At 36.5% G+C, this 17,624-nt stretch overlaps 1 protein-coding gene across 23 annotated transcripts in view; it reads left to right on the top strand.

Moving 5' to 3' along the window:
* Window positions 1-17,624, top strand: part of AFDN (afadin, adherens junction formation factor) — a 129,542-nt gene that overhangs the window by 28,611 nt on the left and 83,307 nt on the right. For 16 of the 23 annotated variants that reach the window (XM_063329139.1, XM_063329140.1, XM_063329137.1 and 13 more), the window contains exons 2-6: window positions 9,211-9,406; window positions 11,005-11,120; window positions 12,648-12,811; window positions 14,096-14,256; window positions 15,267-15,424. In XM_063329139.1, the coding sequence (XP_063185209.1) occupies window positions 9,211-9,406; window positions 11,005-11,120; window positions 12,648-12,811; window positions 14,096-14,256; window positions 15,267-15,424 (795 nt within the window). The remainder of the gene's footprint in view (window positions 1-9,210; window positions 9,407-11,004; window positions 11,121-12,647; window positions 12,812-14,095; window positions 14,257-15,266; window positions 15,425-17,624) is intronic. The other 7 variants (XM_063329154.1, XM_063329146.1, XM_063329138.1 and 4 more) reach the window with 1 other exon arrangement.

Genomic DNA, 17,624 nt, shown 5'->3' with positions numbered 1-17,624 from the left:
TGGTGCTTCTCTGACCTGTGCAAAGACTTCACACCGTGCCAAGCCAGTGTGGCCTGAAACAAACAAAAAAACCCAACGAAGTACCTGCTGGCCTATAGTGCTGAGAAGTCTCTGTGCAGGGTCTGGTATGTGCTGATGCGAGTTTAAAAGTGGGAATAAAGTGTCTAGCTTGGCAGAGGTTGCTGTTTCATGGTTCCTGCAAGTTAATACAAGGTGCCAGCAGAAGGACGGTTTAATCCAACGGCTGGCACCGACAGTTTCTTCCATGTTGAACGGAGGCAGTGGGGAAACTCCAAACTTCTGAGGTAGTTAACCTGATTCATGTTGCTGTACAGCTGCAGGATGCTGGTGTCTGACGTTTAGGGAGGAGGTGGGAATAAACGTCTTGGTATGAGGAAGGGCTTTCTGCAGCAGATGGAGTTTCTGTTAGTTTAAAGCGACTGTGTGTCTACACTCTTAAGATTAAAGTGAGTAAGGGCTATCATTTTTGTGGTCTGATTAATGCCCCTTAAATACAGAAGCTGCAGCTCTGCTGGTCGTTGGCAGGTATGCCAATGAAAAATCAGACTTCCAGTGCTTGAACTTTCATTACAATTTTCCTGCTGTGTTTTGATTTGAGGTGGATGTAATAATGTGTTCTTCTTCCTCCAAATCAGACTATTTAAAAGGAACAATCTTTAACACAGGAAGTAAGAATTTAGATTAAATAAATCTTTTTTTAAAGAAGCTATGGTGGATTGTCTGTACTTCTAATTTTTCTTCTCTAAGTTTTCTGGAGTTTTTTTATAAACATTCGGTTCTTAGTTCTGCAACAGTGACAGATTGTAGGTAAATAGAAACGTAACTGATGTATTCGTGAGGGCTCTTGCTACTTGTTAGTTTTGCTATTGCTTCTAAATATGTCATGACTAATTCAAAGTAAGCTTTGTTTTGGTTTTGACAGGCTTTTTACCTGGTTTCAAATATGATTGTACTCTGCCTGTATCTCTGTTTTGTTATTAGAGACTTTCAGGGCATTTTGATAGACAAAACATGTGTCAATTACTCTTTTTTTTTTTTTTTTTTTTTTTTTCCCCTCTCCTGTCATGTCACCTCCTTAAAACAACTTTCCAAATTATTTCATTTATTTATTTATTTATTTTAGGACATCTTTTCAAAGTATCTATTGGCAGTAACTACCAGGTCCTCAGTGTTGTGGTATTGGGAGAGAGGTATTGGGATGCCACTGGATGGCAGTGGCATCACCAACATAAAGGGGGCTTTTAAAAGGGGGACTGATTTAATCAGGGGCTATGATATAATCTCCTGTACCTTTATTTGTTGCATTTTGAGTTTAAGCAATCTAGTTTAATGAATGCTTAAATAATTACAGAACTGTTGGTAGTGGTTGTTGTTTAAAATATTTTTGTTTTTCAGTTAACTGTTGTAGATTTTATTTTGTAAGAACAATTATGTTTTCTGTGTTAATCGTGAAAGATTAAATGTTGCTGTCTACCACAGCTTAACAAAAAATATCCTGCAGGTGGCAGACAGTTGCTGTGTGTTGCAAGCGCTGTTAAGATTTGCTGGTCGTTTACTATAGGTTTGAAAATTAGAGTTAGAAGGCTAAGCCTGTAATGCTTTTGGGGAGCACCATTGGCAGATTTTTGTTTATTTTTAATGGTAGCTGCTTCTGGAATAATAAATCTTGCTTGAAGACACTTCCTGTTTCCTGTATAACAATGCCTTTTGTAGAAGATTATGAAAACTTAAGTGTTTTTGGAATGAAGCATGGTTGATGGCCGCATACCGAGTCTGGTGGCTTTGCCAAAATATAGTTCTGAAAACAACTTTTCGTTTTGTTTTGAAGTAGGTAGGAAATACTGTGGTAGATGGGTCTGTTCTGAAGTTTAATTTTTTGAACTGTAAGGTGTAACTTAAGATTACAGTAATGTTTTTTTTCATCCCAAGAGTCGTTACATTAATCATTCTTGCTATGTGGGCAAATAGGTAATGGGAAGTAGAGACAATGCATGTGAAGTAAACAGTAGAATACTTACATCGGTGATGATTCAAGGTTCACATGGGCATTCAAGTTGCATTTAAAAAAGTAATTCCTTTTTAGCATATGTGTTAATTATATTTATAGACATGAATTTTGGCCTTAGTTTAAGATTTTATTTGTGTAACATTTGTCATATACTGCAGTGGGTTTTGTGTTGACTTCGTTGCATTACATTGATATTATAAAAATGCAGTGTCTCTTATTTTTTGACCCTGAGGGTTTGTTTCATATTGTAGTGGGGCTAGTTCCTAAGATGTGGTTTTCTTCAGGAAAATAAAGAGGGGAGGTCATTTAGTTATGCTCGTTGTGTTGTGGATTATTGATAATTCTCCCTAATAGAAAACTCAGCTGTTGGTCCTGCTTCTGTGAACATTACAGTGTATGTAAATTGTTGTGGCAGAATGAGTCATTCTGTAGTGGAAAGCCTTTGTTGATCCAGGTGTCAAAAGTTTGGAAGAGGAAATAAAGCTGATGAAAATTATTTTTATAGGAGCTGTTTTTTCATCTGTATTGTTCTTCCTCTGTTCTCTTGGAACCATTTAGGGTATTCTTTCATTAATCTTGAAGCTGTGCTTGTTAAAGGTATCTGAAAAACTGTAGCTTAGCAAGAACACTGCCTTTCTCTACTACATGGAAAACAGTTTGTAACAGTTAACGGGATTGTTTTATTATTATTTTTTTAAGACTATTTGGAATTCCTTTTTAATAGTTGGCAGTAGTGTCTGTATATGAACATATTAGCTATCCTTTAGTTTCAAGTTGAGAAATCACTCCTGGGAATGTATGCTAGAAACTTGACCCTCATGTAATTTCAGTGTTTACTCCCCTAGTGATTTAATATGGTTGGGTTTTAAAATCTTGTAGGAATTCTTTTTTTAATATTCATATACTCATTAGAATTGCTCGGATTTGTTGCATACTTATGGCTTTTGGAGAGGCAAAGGAAGCAATTCCATTTTAGTCTGTAGACTGACAAGGGGTCAGATACAAAGGCATTACGTGAATGTTTCAGAATATCTTGCAGTGATAATAGTGTTGTTATGCTGACCTGGTAGATCAATGTTGTGACCTGAATTCGTTTGAAAGAAACTTGTATTTGCTTTAATTCCAATTGTTGCATTGTGAATTGGGTTTTTTTTTGTGATTTATATTCTATTAGCAAAACTCCTGAGCGACAAGTACATGCACCTGAATAATAATCACAGCTTGCTTAGGAGTTAGTGTTCTGTAGGTTTTTTGCTCATGGAATTTGAATGGGGAAGGAAGAAAGACGTGACATTCTTAATGCTGTTTTTTGGTATTTTCTAGATGCAGTCATGCAGAATGCTGCTTGCAAGGCAAACAGTGTTATCAATGCAGCTGAAAGGGATCAAAGATAGACTCTTGGAGGGGTTACAGATGAGGATTTCTGAAGGGAAACTTGTATATTCTCTGCTGCTCAAGAGATTGAATAGTTTACAAAATGGATAGTGCTTAATTATTGAATGCTTAATTATTGAAGTCCGTATTGCTTTGTGATTGATATTGGTGGGATAGTAGTTTAAAAGCCTACAAGTATTCTTTGCTTGGCCTGTGGGAATAGTGATCCTGATCATCTCATTCATCGCTGGGCCCTACTTACTGGGATAATAGTCCCTCGTTACCTCCTCTGACACTTTAAAGGAGGGGTTTCCTTTCTCATACGTGAGCATGGCTGTGGATTACTGCTCCTGGATATTACTGCTTTGTTTGTAGCAGCCTCTCTGTTTGATTCTTCAGGAAGTCCAGGTTTCCCTGCTGCAAATCCCGTTGTGTCACGTTGCAGACTTCTTCCATACCTCACCTACAGCACATTCTTTTTATCTCTTTCTGCTTGTTTTTCATATTCCTTCTTGACTATGTTCTCCTTGTGTAAAAAGAATAGGATGATTGGAAGAAAAAAGAGCTATTTTTCTGTGGGGATTTTCAAATAAACAAAGTATTAAATACCTCGGTCTTCCATAACTGTTAACACTTTTTATGAGTGTATGTAACCAGCCTCTGTAATCGGAGGTGGAAGCTTGAGATGCTTTTCTCTGCCTCACTTACTTGTTTGCATTTCTGTATAACATAACTTCAAATGAATGATTATCTGGATGATTGCTGATTACTGCTTTAAAGCAGAAATATCTGTTTGATAGTAAGTGACTGGGAGCTAGATTTGAAGATCAAACAACCTGTTTTGAGAAACAGGAATCACTTTGCTGAAGCTTCCCTGAAAACTTTGATGATGACTGATTTGAAAACTTGTGTGTCACATCTTCAGTTTTAAATGTGACTTAAATGATCTGTGAGACTCTTATGTATTAAAGTTTGTTTGCTTCCTGTTTTTGTAGTGCTCTTTTTCAGTTGTTGATGGTCTGAGGTCATCAAGGAGGATGTCAGAGGAGAGGGTGATAGCACTGAGCACACAGATGTTTTCTAAGAATGTTTCATCAAAGCTTTCCACAAGATTTTGTAGAATTCTGAAGTCTTTTGCTATTGTAAAAGCTGTTGTTTCAAGTGTGCGGTTCTTATACTTCAGTGTGTCTGTATTTTCTTTTTCTAAAGACATGCTTTTGAAACATTTAACCTGTTGGTTTTGAAGCAGTTACTGACAGTTGTTGACTTTATGCAAAATGTTGTAACTAAGTAGTTGAAGCGCATTTATAATTTCTTTTTCATGCCTAATGAGGTGATACAACTTCCTTTTGTTTGTAAAACCGAGAAACAATGGTTAACTGGCAGATTTTTATTATGTAAGTTGGAACCTTCTTTTGAGTTGGACATACTTTTGGAAACCACTGTAAATTCTTCTGTTAGTGATAAAAAAGAATAGTTAGGCTTTGTACTTAAAGAAAATGTTATTTATGATTTGAAAGGCTTAAAAAGAGCTGACTTTTGCTAGGTGCTTTAAAAAAATATATTTTGCAGTCTAGATGATCAGAATTAAAATTTCGTGAAAATTGACTGTACTTGTGTAGCGGAAGTCTGTTCTGTATCCTTATGTTCCTTCCTAAGGAGCCATGGACTTGCACAGTAGATACATAAAATACCTAATGTGATTAGATGAGAAAGCTAAAATTGCTTATGATGCATATAAACTCCCGAGAGGAATTTAAAAGAGCTTTCATACGCTTATGTAATTAGGCACTTTTGAAATGCAGAAAACATTTTGACTTCTTTTTTGGTAATTTATAAATGGCAGTTCTTATCTTTAGAGGAAGATGGTTTTAAGAGAGTTGTAAATGTTTTGGGGAGATTTCTCCACTCAGAAGTGTATGTTAGGGAACATGAACAGATAATATTTGCATATCTATTTGACTGAAGGCAAGTGACTTTTATTCTTTAGCCTCTTCTCTTGACACAAGTCCATGGTATAAACTGCAGTGAACCTACCTGACAGACTTGACAAAGAAATTCAGAAGTGAGCGAGTTTGAGGATGAAACATACCTCTCAAAAATAAAGGCAGAGTTAGGGTGGAGAGTGGAAATTTGTGTGAAGACTACCTTGTTGTCTTGATGTGGGTGGTGGCTTCGGTCTCTGTGTGTGGCTTCTTACTGATCTGCTAAGGACATGGCCAGAAAGTTAAATGTGTCTTGAACTGGATGGAAAAAAAAAAATATATATAGACACACACACATCTCATGTATAATAATGATGAAGACTGGGGGTGGGGGAGCGTTGTGGGGTTTTGGGTTTGGGTTGGTTTTTTTTCCTTTTTCTCCTACTTTCCTAAGTTTTTGAAATGTAAAACTACTGACTTCTGTGTCACTGAACACTTTTATTTAAATATTGTAATTCTCTAGCAATGCCCAAAGGAACAGTTTGGAACTTACTCCAAAAAACCATTAAATTAACTAGAGTTTTACACTGGGAAGCGGCAGAGCATTGGGATGCAGTTGTGCAGTCTCTTTTTTTTTCTTTTTTCTTTTTTTCAAATGGAAAACTTTGGAAAATTAAGGAGGGGGTGGGGGCATGGGCTATGGGGACACAGCATGAGAAGCTGCCATAGAGGAGGACAGTGGGAAATGGACAGATAGTGGTTACTGCATTCGGTTGTTTTCGCATCCAGATTGTCAAAGAGATGAAACAAAACTCAAGTGACAATTCTTCAGAGGAATACATTACTTTATTTTCTAAAAGGAAAACAAAGCTGGCTTTATATGAACGTCGTATCTTGAGTATTCACAGTGGAGTTCTGTCACATTTATGCTTTGTTAGTGTCTGGAAGTAGAAATAAGTTTTATCAATAAAACTTTAAATAATAATAATAATCCCCTGGAAGTTTAGAGATCTTCTTGAAAAGTTTTCTAGATCTTTTCTGAATGGATCTGTGTTGCATTTTGCTCTTGAATCTCTGCTAGTACTGCTATGTTGTTGTAGAGAACGCATAAAATCTATAGGATTAAAAGTATGGCCAATGGACAGTGGAGTGTGTTCTCAGTAAAATAATCTCATCTCCTTAACAAAAATAAAGAAATCAACTGGAACTCTATCTGTGTGTAGAATCTCATGTAATATTTAACTCCTGAAGAGAGATTTGCAGTGTGCTCATCATCTCTCTCAATTCTTGCTTCAGCAGAATAGTTTTGCCTTGAGATGGTGATAGGGGAAACCTTGTGTAAATGTAAAAAAATGATACAAATGCGATATGATTATGGTTTGTGACGCTTCTACAGAAAGCTCATGTGTTGTCTTTTGCAACCACCAAACAAGTGGATCACAACCCTGAGTTGGTTATAAAAATAGTCATAGCTGTTTGAAGCAGCATGGTTAAGGAGTATTTACAGAAGAGGCAACCCTTTAAATTGGTCCAGAAGAGCGTGTGGGATGTGGCTCACAATGCTGATAATAATTTTTCTTTCAGGAACTGCAAAATTTTCCAACTCGATTGGAAATACAACATAGCTGCACTAGGGAAGCTTGTTAAAGCTAAAAGAGGCAAGTAGTAGCAAAGTACTTACCACCTGCCGAGAATTAAAGATGCCATGCTGGAGGTACAGACCAAAAGCATGCCAGCTATCAAGGGAAGTGTGAAAGGGAGCTGGCACGGCTGAACATCAGGCAAAGATAGTTATTAGAAAGCTGAAGTAGTATCCCAATTAGGAAAATTGTAAGGCAAGTAGAATATAAAAGTATAAGATAGAACAAAAGAATTTGATTAGTAAATTTTGAAAAGTCTTTAATAATAACGATCTTTCAGCACATTAGTAGTAGCAAACCTACCACAAGCCATAGGGCCATGAGATGATCACTTTATAAAAGAAACTTTCAGAAGGTAAGGCGATAGCAGAAAAACCTTTGCTTTGCACCTGTGCTCATTGTTGAAAATCTTGGAGAGGTTGCCCTGCCGAGAACCTTTTCTGGGTAACTCCTCAGAGGAACTCTCTCTTAAATCAACATTTGTTAAGAATTTAGAGAACAAATGGACAACATGAAAGCAAGTTGCTAGAACCAGACAATGTTAATCCAATCACTTTATAGAAAGTGAGCAATGAAGTAATTGTACTAACCGGTATGTAATGACTCCTTTAGCTAGACACCTTTAGGTTGTTGGATATAAATGCAGTGTGAGGCCAATATTAAGAGGATGTTTACTCAGGATGTTGTCTGTGCTGATTAGAAACTACAGTAACGTACAGAGTTCATGGACACGTGGTAATTGTAATAGATGGTGGAAAAGTCAACAGAGATTTGTGAAAAGAAGTTGTGCCTTAAACCTTTTGGAGCTCAAGTTATTTGGAGCTCTTGCTGGAATTAGCAAGAATACATGTAAAGATTTGCTGTGGTAGGTGGGATTTCCAGAAGTCATTCAGTAGCCTTCTGCATGAGAAGGGTAAGTCCTTGTATGGATAATTAGTTAATAATTGAAGATAGATAACGGGAGACAAGAAATGAAGTGGATAGGATGCTTTTCAGGGGTGAATAGTAGCTGTTACAAAAATATTCAGGGTAGAATAATTGAGACCCACCTTTGAATAATGCAGTGAAATCCAGAGTGGATGAGGAGGTGGCAGTTAAGCTGAAGTGAGGCATGTGGAACCTGTAACTCCTTGCAGGAAGGAACACTAGTGTGGGATTACAATAGACAGTTCTGTGGGAGCACCAGTTTAGGCTCAGAAAGATTAACTCTATAAATTGTTAGGATAACAACAGAGAATAAAACAAAATCAGCCATTGTCTAGGTCCATGGTACGTTTTCATGTGACTGCTGTATTGGCACAGGGTTGGGAGCATCCTGAGAAGAACCGTGCTTGCTTCTGTGTATTTCTAGCTGACTGAAACGTTTGTCTTAGTGTAGGTTATAACACTTGGCGTGGTTTTTTTTTCTGTATGATAGAGTACCTTCAATAAATATCTCATGTTTTTTGCTGTTCAAAGAAATGTCGTGATGTGTTTTGTGTGATCAGATGTAGCACTGGAAAGGGCTGTGCTTAGCATGAAATCTGCCACTACACTCGACACCTAAGGGTATATCTATTTCAAAGCCTCTGAAAAGTGAAGATGGGTGCAATGATTATTAAACTTCAGAGTAAACTTGGCAATGTCAACTAGGGCACTTGAATCTTCTTGATTCCCCATGAGTGCTGGGATTTATGCAAGGGGCAAGAGTCAGCCAGGTGGAGACCGCTGGGGAACTAAAATTTGAGTTTGACGTCAGTGATCAGAGCAGTAACGGAGTAGTATGAGCAGCCAGTACCCTCCTGCAGTTTGGTAGGCTGGAGTGGAGGACAGGACTCCAATGGCTAAGGAAAATATTTGAGGATGTGAATTTACAATAGTTTGAACACACCAATATTGCAGCTATTGTGTAGCCACCTGGTTAACAGTTGCAGTCCCTTTCTTCCCTCCCTTTCACATTGTGTTGGTACTGGAGCTTTTCTTCCCTCCCAGAGTGTTTAGGGAGCTGTACCAAAGACTAACCTTTCTGAAAATATAAAATATATTAATTAGTAATTAATTTGTTTTTACAGAACATCCTTTTTTTTTTCAAGTTTGTGGTGTCCTAGTTAGTACATTCTGCTGTCATCAAAATTTCGAAAACCAATGTGATATTTCAATAGCTTCTAGTTTATAATATATTTGTAACTAATAAATAATGAAAGAACTATGAACCGTATAACTGTTAGCCAACACTAAGATGTGTATTTTTATTTCTTTACAGGATCTGGAGTTTCATGGAGTAATGAGATTCTACTTTCAAGATAAAGCAGCTGGAAATTTCGCAACAAAATGTATCCGTGTCTCTAGTACTGCCACAACTCAAGATGTGATAGAAACTCTTGCAGAGAAGTTTCGACCAGACATGCGAATGTTATCATCCCCTAAATACTCACTTTATGAGGTGCATGTCAGCGGAGGTTAGTATTTATTCACAAAGTCTTTCCTGCATCCATACCACCTTCCTATCCACCCCCAGCCAAAATATCTTTAGGTTTGCCTCCAGCTTCTGAACCACATAAGACTTCATGTTTTTGTTCCTAAGTAATTGTTACGTGGGAGAGTGGTATTTGAAAATGTCAGTAGATGTATCAGGCCTGCAGTTTATGTAAGTTTTGATTATGATCTTTTAAATGCTGTACTTGACCTCCTGTTAATTTGTTGACATTTGTGAGAGAGTTGCTATTTTTTGGACTGATAGGTAAAGACTAAATGTATAATGGGAGAACCTGAGTGTTTAATTGGAGCACTTAGAGAGTACATCCTTGGTTCTGTGGTGTTGTGAGCCTTTGATAGGTAGCCTTATAATGCATGTTCCTTTACTGCTAAATTGGGGGACATTCAACATATTATTGTTTGAAGCCACTGTGTTTCATAAACAGATCCTTTCATGTTACCTGTGAAGAACCAAGATATCTAAATAGCCTTTTGATGCTGCTAGCATTTATGTCTCCCCAGTAGAAAGCTTCAGGTTGGAAGGTGGTAGTGTGTGTGCTGGTGGTGGACACAGGAATGGGAGAGCCTCGCTTTTTGTCGTGCTTTTTCTTTTTTTGTACTTCAGAAGCCTACACAAGTGGATTAGCTACCTTAAATTCTGCTTTTGAAAGACTGAAAATAATTTTATTGCAGATAGAGAATGGAAATTTCTTGGGATATGTGTCACTTTTCATGGCCTATGAATGATGACTTGATGTAAATTATATGGGATTAAGGAAAAGTGTATGTGCCATCACTAATTTAAGCAATGAATAGGATGTGTTTTTTCTACTTTAGTGTTCTTTAAAAATCTGTTAGCACTGTACCTGGAGTCAAAATGAAATTGTTTCCTTTGCAGAGCAAGTTCCTGCCTTTTAAAACATGGCAATAGGACTGTTTCTCATTAAATAAAATATAACTGCAAAGACATCATTGTCTTGCTATGCATAAGTACTGTCTCCTCCTTCTAGATGGATGACCAAATGGCAAAACTTGTTTAATTTTTTTAACCACTCAGATTTTTTTCATCTATTTAAAATAGATATAATACACTGAATACACTAAATGAAATTTTTGCTAGCATGTGCATAGTGGATTTTTTTTTAATTTTATTTCATAATCTGGTTTATTTTTCTGCAGTCTTGGGCCATAATGAGACTGGTTAAATTTAAAATAACAAAATGAGTATTTGGAAGTCTCATGAAGTTATAAAGTTTGAAACAGTAAAAGTGTAGATGTAACTTCTCCTCCTGAGTGATAATCTTGTGTTCCTAGACTTCAGTTCTGGGAAAGGATGTACGCAAGACTATTTTATGTGGACTGTTATCTTATGTAGATAGAGGGAATGCATCTAGACTTGTTGCTGGAAAGGGGACATATATTTCTACCTCCCAAGGCTTTCTGTCCCTATACTTAACAGGGAAATATCAACTTACGTATACTGTTCAGCAACCCTTTTGTTTTCTTAAGAGCATAACTTGTTTCTAAATATCTTTACTCTTGAGGTGCCAAGTAACTGTTACTGCTTTTCATTTTTTTGAAGAAGAAAGAAGATTAGATGTAGATGAGAAGCCTCTTGTTGTACAATTAAACTGGAACAAAGATGATCGAGAGGGAAGATTTGTTCTCAAAAATGAAAATGATACACTTCCTCCAAAGGTGCGTCTTTAAGAAGGAGTATGCTAGTGGTAACAGCAGTTTTGAAATGTGTGGGACTTCATATAGCAAAACATAATTTCTTCTTTTCTAATTCCTGAAAACAACTGCTGATAATGACCTTTGATATCTGCAGCAAGACTTTTTAAATACTTAAAATGTATCTTTGCAACACAGCTTTTTTGTGATCTTTCAGATGGCTTGTGATGCTTTGATCTGTGAAGCTGTCTAGTACTGCAGCATGTAATGCCCAGAGAACTTAGGGCTTGCTTTGTTCTAATATGATGAATTAAACATTTCCTCAAATAGTATGATGCCAAACACCTAGGAGGTGATCCCACCTCTTGCAGAGCCTCTAAAAGGGGATGCCAGAGGGAGTTAAATAACTAAAAATTGTTACCTCCCTAGGTAACATTCAGTTTCTTAACAGAACTGATGGGAGCCTATTTCCTTTTGGGGAGGTGGTGGTGTTTTGTTTTTCTTTTTTTTTTTCCTCCTTTTAAATGCAAAATTTTTCCTTCGAAATGCTCACATGTGAACATCAGCTGTACAAAAGCTTTTTTTTATATTAGTCATTTAAACATTAAATTAGATCAGACTTTGGCTTCTGAAGTCATATAATTATGTGTATGATATCTATCTGATGCTTATAGCTATGGAAAACATGCTGTTCAGTGTGAGCTATCTTCAGACAAGAGCACTATATTTCTTTTCCTCTTTGAATTAGAGCTTGTTAATTTTAAAGGTGCTTTGTCTATAGGTACATGAGCTACTCTTACACTACACTTTTGACTACAGGATACATCCATTTTAGAGGTGGGGAGGGAAAATTAATGTTTTGCACTACGTCTACCAGACTTGCTGTTCCTATTCATTGAATGAAGCAATCTTCAATCTTCCTTCTCTGCGTTCTTCACTTCCTGATAGAAGCAGAGAGACCTGTATCTTCTTTTTCTTGTCTTCTGTTATTTTCTCTACAGAAGGCAAATGTGCCTAGGATTACAGGTATCTTGTGTATGCAAGGAGCAGGAACTGGAGAAGAGAACGCTGGAAGGACAACTCTGAAAAATACACCATAGGGGAAATGTCCTCTATAATATTTTTCCTTGTGCAGTTTATTCTTATCAGATGCTGCAACACAGTTGTCTTGAAAAGAGATTAAGTGCGGTGTTGTTTTGTGAAGTATTTTTACTGGGAGGCAGAAATTTGTTTTGCAGCCTTCGGTTAATCTTTGAGGCCAAGTAAATAGAAGGCATTATTCAAGTAAAATTCTGCAGTTTCTTCGTTTTCTGGAGTATGAGGTGCTCGTTCAGTTCATACCTGCTTTGGAATATGAAATTATTTTTGCCCTCCGTGTTATTCCAGAGAGTATTAGTCCCACCCTTGTGTAATGCAGTATTATTGCTTAAAATACTGTTTTTGTGTTAGTGATACTATGTCTTAATCAGATTTGTCTGGAAAGTTAAAACCAATACTAAGTTTTCATTGGACTAAAACTGATGGAAGTTGTTTTAAACTTATTTCTTTCAGAAGGCTCAGAGTAATGGCCCTGAAAAACAAGAAAAAGAGGGAGTAATTCAGAATTTCAAACGAACTCTCTCAAAAAAAGAAAAAAAAGAAAAAAAGAGGCGTGAAAAAGAGGCATTGCGACAAGCATCAGATAAAGATGATAGACTTCTTCATGGGGATGATATGTAAGTGTTTTAAAGTTCAACCAGTTCATATAACCTACATCTTACTTTAAAGCATCCCCCCTCTCTAACAAATAAGTTGTTGTTTCTTTCAAAAGTAAGTAGTTGACATGGGTGCAATATCATCATGAACGAGTATGTGATGGCAATTTCTGTGTTGTTTTTTTTGGGGGGGGGTTTGCCACATTTTGCCACAAGGTTTGGTTTTTAAACCATGAAATAAGCTTTTTTTCCACCTCCTTGTATAGAAATTGACGCATGCTTGGTGACATGAAGTTTCTGCACTATGTTTATTCTTGAGCATTTACTCTAGAGTGGGTTTATTTCTCTTCCCTATGTTTGATTATTCTGTCTTTTGCCAGAAAAAATAGTATGTGTAGGTGTTTGCATTTGACTTACCTGACTATCAGTTTGTTTTTCTCTGAGATGTATTTTGGTAGCCAGTCTCCTCCCATATCTGCTGCATCTTAGTCATTGAGACAGGGCAGGACATACATTAATCCTTGTACAGAAAACTGGAGCACAGGAATCAGGCATGAATAACTGAATGTAGAACTCGAAAGCTGAGAAAGGTCTACATTAAATTAAATTTAGTCTCTGTACCAGATTCTGTAGGTTTCATGTGTAATACCTGAGAAAAAAAATCATTAATGGTGGATTTTTAACATACCCAGAAAGAAAATTAATGATGAAAATGTAATAACTGATAACAGATTCTCAGAGATTAAATAAATTGACTGGTTAACATAGAAAAGAGCTTGATTTTATGTTGTGTTATGTTATGTTTGAGTTCATGATTGTTTTTCAGATGTGTACCCACTCTTCATGGTTATGTTTGCAATGCTCTTCAAACGTCAGCGTGATCTTTCCAGTATTCTGTGCTTGATCTTAATTTTTTTTAAATTAAAATAGAATTGTATTTGGGTGCATTAGCCAAAGCATGAGCTGCAACTCTGCTTCCACATGATTTGCAACACTGTAAATCAGAATAAAGTTGGGGGTGTAATGTAAAGTTCCCTAAATGCCTGCCTTCCCCTCCACCCCCCTGCCCCGAAGAGACCATCAATACTTAAATTGGTCGTTACCTGTTTCAGGTGAGCATGGATATATGAACAGCGTTAATCCTAGCAAAAGTGAAGTTCATGTAGAAACCATTTTGCAATAACTTAATTGATCTCCTACATGTATGGACTCTAGTTGCCTTTTATCCTTTATGAAGTGGTGAGGATATATGTATTTTAAGCTATTAATGTCAATTTTTTCTCTTTATTTAAACTAACTTGGCAGTGAGAATTCTCGCCTTGCAGCTGAGGTTTACAAAGATATGCCTGAGACCAGCTTCACTCGCACAATATCCAATCCCGAGGTGGTTATGAAACGGCGGCGACAGCAAAAACTAGAGAAGAGAATGCAGGAATTTCGTAGTTCTGATGGCAGACCAGACTCAGGTACTTGGATTTCTTCTGGTTAAGTTGTAAACAGTAAACTGCTCACTGAGAGAGTATTTTTATGGCCAGCAACTCTTATAAATTTGACTTAACCTCTGCTTTCTCCAGCATTTTCTGTTCTTCATGGCTAATTTATCTATGATGTAACTGAATGAAGGATTTGTAGAGGTCAGATTCCACAGGAGCGCGTTCTGTGACAAGTGAGAGTCAAAGCTTTCAGTGATGCGCAAATTGATGGGAGAGAAAACGCTCATTGATCTTGCTAATGGTCCTAAACTGGGGAAGAAGGAAGGACAGAATTAGACTTATTAAGCTGAGAAACTGAGGAAGTCTTCTGAAATACATGTCATTCATTTTACTAAGAACAAGCTGAATGACCTGAATGTAAAAGTGCAATCAGTAGCACAAATACAAGATGGCAAGGAGTGATTGTTCAGGTCTGCACAAAGGGTTCTGGTAGATCTTGTGAATATCAGCAATCAAGTATTTCAGATTCTTGGGGGTGGGGATAAAGATCATAGTGGTTGTATAAACATCAGTGTTAAATGAACAAATGAAGCAATGTTAGTACTAATAAAACCTTAAATGATGTGTTCCGTCCACGGAAGAGTAGTGAAGGAGTAGTTCAGAGGTGTAGAAAACATCACCTGAGGGAAATCCTAAATCGGCTTTTTAAAGAGAGGGACGCAAACTTGCCGCCAAGTTGGAAGTGGTCAGTTTTTCATCCAGTCGTTGTCACCGTTTCATTTTAACTCCAGTTAATATTAAGAATGGTGACATACTGAGGAAAATACTTGCTTAGAGAAATTAGGAAAGCATCACTGGAGGTTTCTGCCAGTGGCGGAGACAAATTTATTTCAGGGATGTTATGTAACTTTTCTTGTATTAGTGGATTGACTAAATGATTTCTGAAGGAGTTCGTTCTTACATTCTGTTAGAAATACAATGAATGGCTGAATGGCTGTCTTTTTATTCTCTGGTAGCGTTGTTAATTAAATTTTGTTTCCAAGGTGGGACACTGAGAATTTATGCAGACAGTTTAAAACCAAATATACCGTACAAGACAATCCTGCTGTCCACTACGGATACTGCAGACTTTGCAGTTATTGAAGCACTGGAAAAATATGGCCTGGAGAAGGAAAATCCCAAGGATTATTGTATTGCTCGTGTAAGTGAAGTTACTAAGTCACAATCTTCTCATGCTTCGTACTTTATTTTGTTCCTCATAGTAACTTTAAAACTAAATGGAAAGACTCTGATAGTTCTGTGACTTGACGTTTTAACAACTAACAGCCTTGGGAATTCTGAAGTTGTTTGTCAGATTTTTTGTTTTTAAGACCTAAATCTTCCAATCTTACTAAGTTACTACTTGCTACGTAGATAAACATTAATGATGGAAGTAATGTATTCCCATATTTGGCACTGTGGTTTTATACCACTAAGTGGGCTTATGGTTCTCAGATGTACAAACTAATAGTTAATGCTGTGGATACCGAAATATGCCTTTCAGTGGTAGGTTACCCTATTACACATCAGAAAAGTTTAGACATTTAAGTGAAACTTACGCTTGCTTTCAGAATGTAATTATTTTAGGAGTTCTAAATGAATTATGTAGAATTGCTGTTTCTTAGAGGTATGGCTTTATCAAAAAGTCCCATGGGCAGTACAGAATAAAAGTTACAAGTGTGCGTTGGTATCAGCTTTCCAAAGAGAATAGTGAGATTTGAGAACATATAATCCTTTTATTGCATTTCTGGCTATTATTTGTCTATAAACTTAGATTTATTGCTCCTTAAAACAATGAAAGAAAGGGAAAAATGTTTGTGTCTCATCATATTGTGCTCTCTTCCCCTGCCCTTTCTCTGGTGCTTAAAGTGCCACCGGAAAACAGTAAGAAAGTTTACATTATTTGCTATTCCCTGTACTTTCTAGCTGCTCTAAAAGCTGTAGATAGAGCTTTGGTCTTAAAATTGCTTTCTGATTTGTTTTTTAGGATATCTTTGAGTAAACTTAGTGTCTACTTTTGCTGTGCTTACAGCCTCTAGTGGTATAATTATCTGGGAATTGACATGTTGCTCTAATTTTATTCTAATTAGTAATAAGGAAACTGTATGGTGGTAGTGCTTTTGTAGTTTTGTAACAGTGAAATAATCTCAGTTTTTATTGTTTCAGCAGTTTTGTCTTAGTTCTAAATGTGGTTCTGGTCATTTTATCTTTGTTTTCAGTAACCTGAAGTTGGGGTCACAACTGTGAAAGTTAATTTTACTTAACTTCAGTAAAATTTTACATAGGTTTTTATTATGGAGGGGGATAATGTAAATAATAGCAGTTATTAAATGGCACGGCATATTAAAAATTGATTCTCAGTTTTAGCTGAGAAGTATTTTCTACATGTAGTTTTAATTATGACAATTATCTTCATAATGTGGGTTCTATAAATTAAATTAATGATTCCCAGTCATTGATCTTACTAAACAGGCTACTGACTTGACATACTCATTTTTCTGCTTGTTTGAGAGAATTGCGGGCTACAGCAGAGGCATTGTGACTGAATTTGGAAGATAGTTTTGCATCAGTTTGTTTAGTTCAGAGTTAGAGGGTATTGTGATTTATTATGAAATATTTGTATTTTAGGGAATTTATTGAATTGATTGCATACTTACCAGGAAAACTATTGCAAGTCACGGTTGTGGTGGTGGTGGTGTTCCCTCTCACCTTCCCGGTTCTCTGATCATGTGTGGAGATGTTTAATGTAGAAAATAGTCTGAAGAATGTTGCTTTGATCTTGGGAAAGATTAATGAAGTCTTTGCTGTGAAGCAAATTGATTTAAATTAGTTTTCTGGAAAGCACTTCTGGAAAATATTTTGCCTTTTCTGAGCAACACATATTCTTGATATAGTAAGTTTCTATACTGACATAAATTGTATGTTTATGTTTACATTTGAAATGTGCGAGTAGGCTAATAGCAGATCTAATTGGCTAATTAGCATTGGCTAATAGCAGATCTTTTTGAAACCTTTAATTTTAGAAGACCTTACTGTTTTGCTCACCATAAGTCATTGTAGTTGGCTAAAATCTACTTGGCCTTTCTCAGTGCCTCTGCTGATACAGTGCTTGGGTTTTAAATATGATAATCCTTCCTTTATTAAAAAAGTTGAGTATTTTTAACCTAACTGTAAAATGTAGTTTTTTGCGAAATATTTTATGAAGTTGCTTTCCTTGCTTGAAACATTAAAATATCCTAGCTTTAGCTTGGTGCATCTTTCATCTCTGCTTGCTTTTTTGGAAAGTTACAAATACAGTGCCAAATAGGAGTACCAATGACCATGACACCTTTACACTGAAGTCTTATAGGTATTCTGTACCT

This window comes from Chroicocephalus ridibundus, chromosome 3, assembly GCF_963924245.1.
Source record: "Chroicocephalus ridibundus chromosome 3, bChrRid1.1, whole genome shotgun sequence".
NCBI classification, from domain to species: domain Eukaryota; kingdom Metazoa; phylum Chordata; class Aves; order Charadriiformes; family Laridae; genus Chroicocephalus; species Chroicocephalus ridibundus.
Note: the sequence above shows the minus strand (reverse complement) of the source record. Positions and strands in the feature narration are given on the sequence as shown.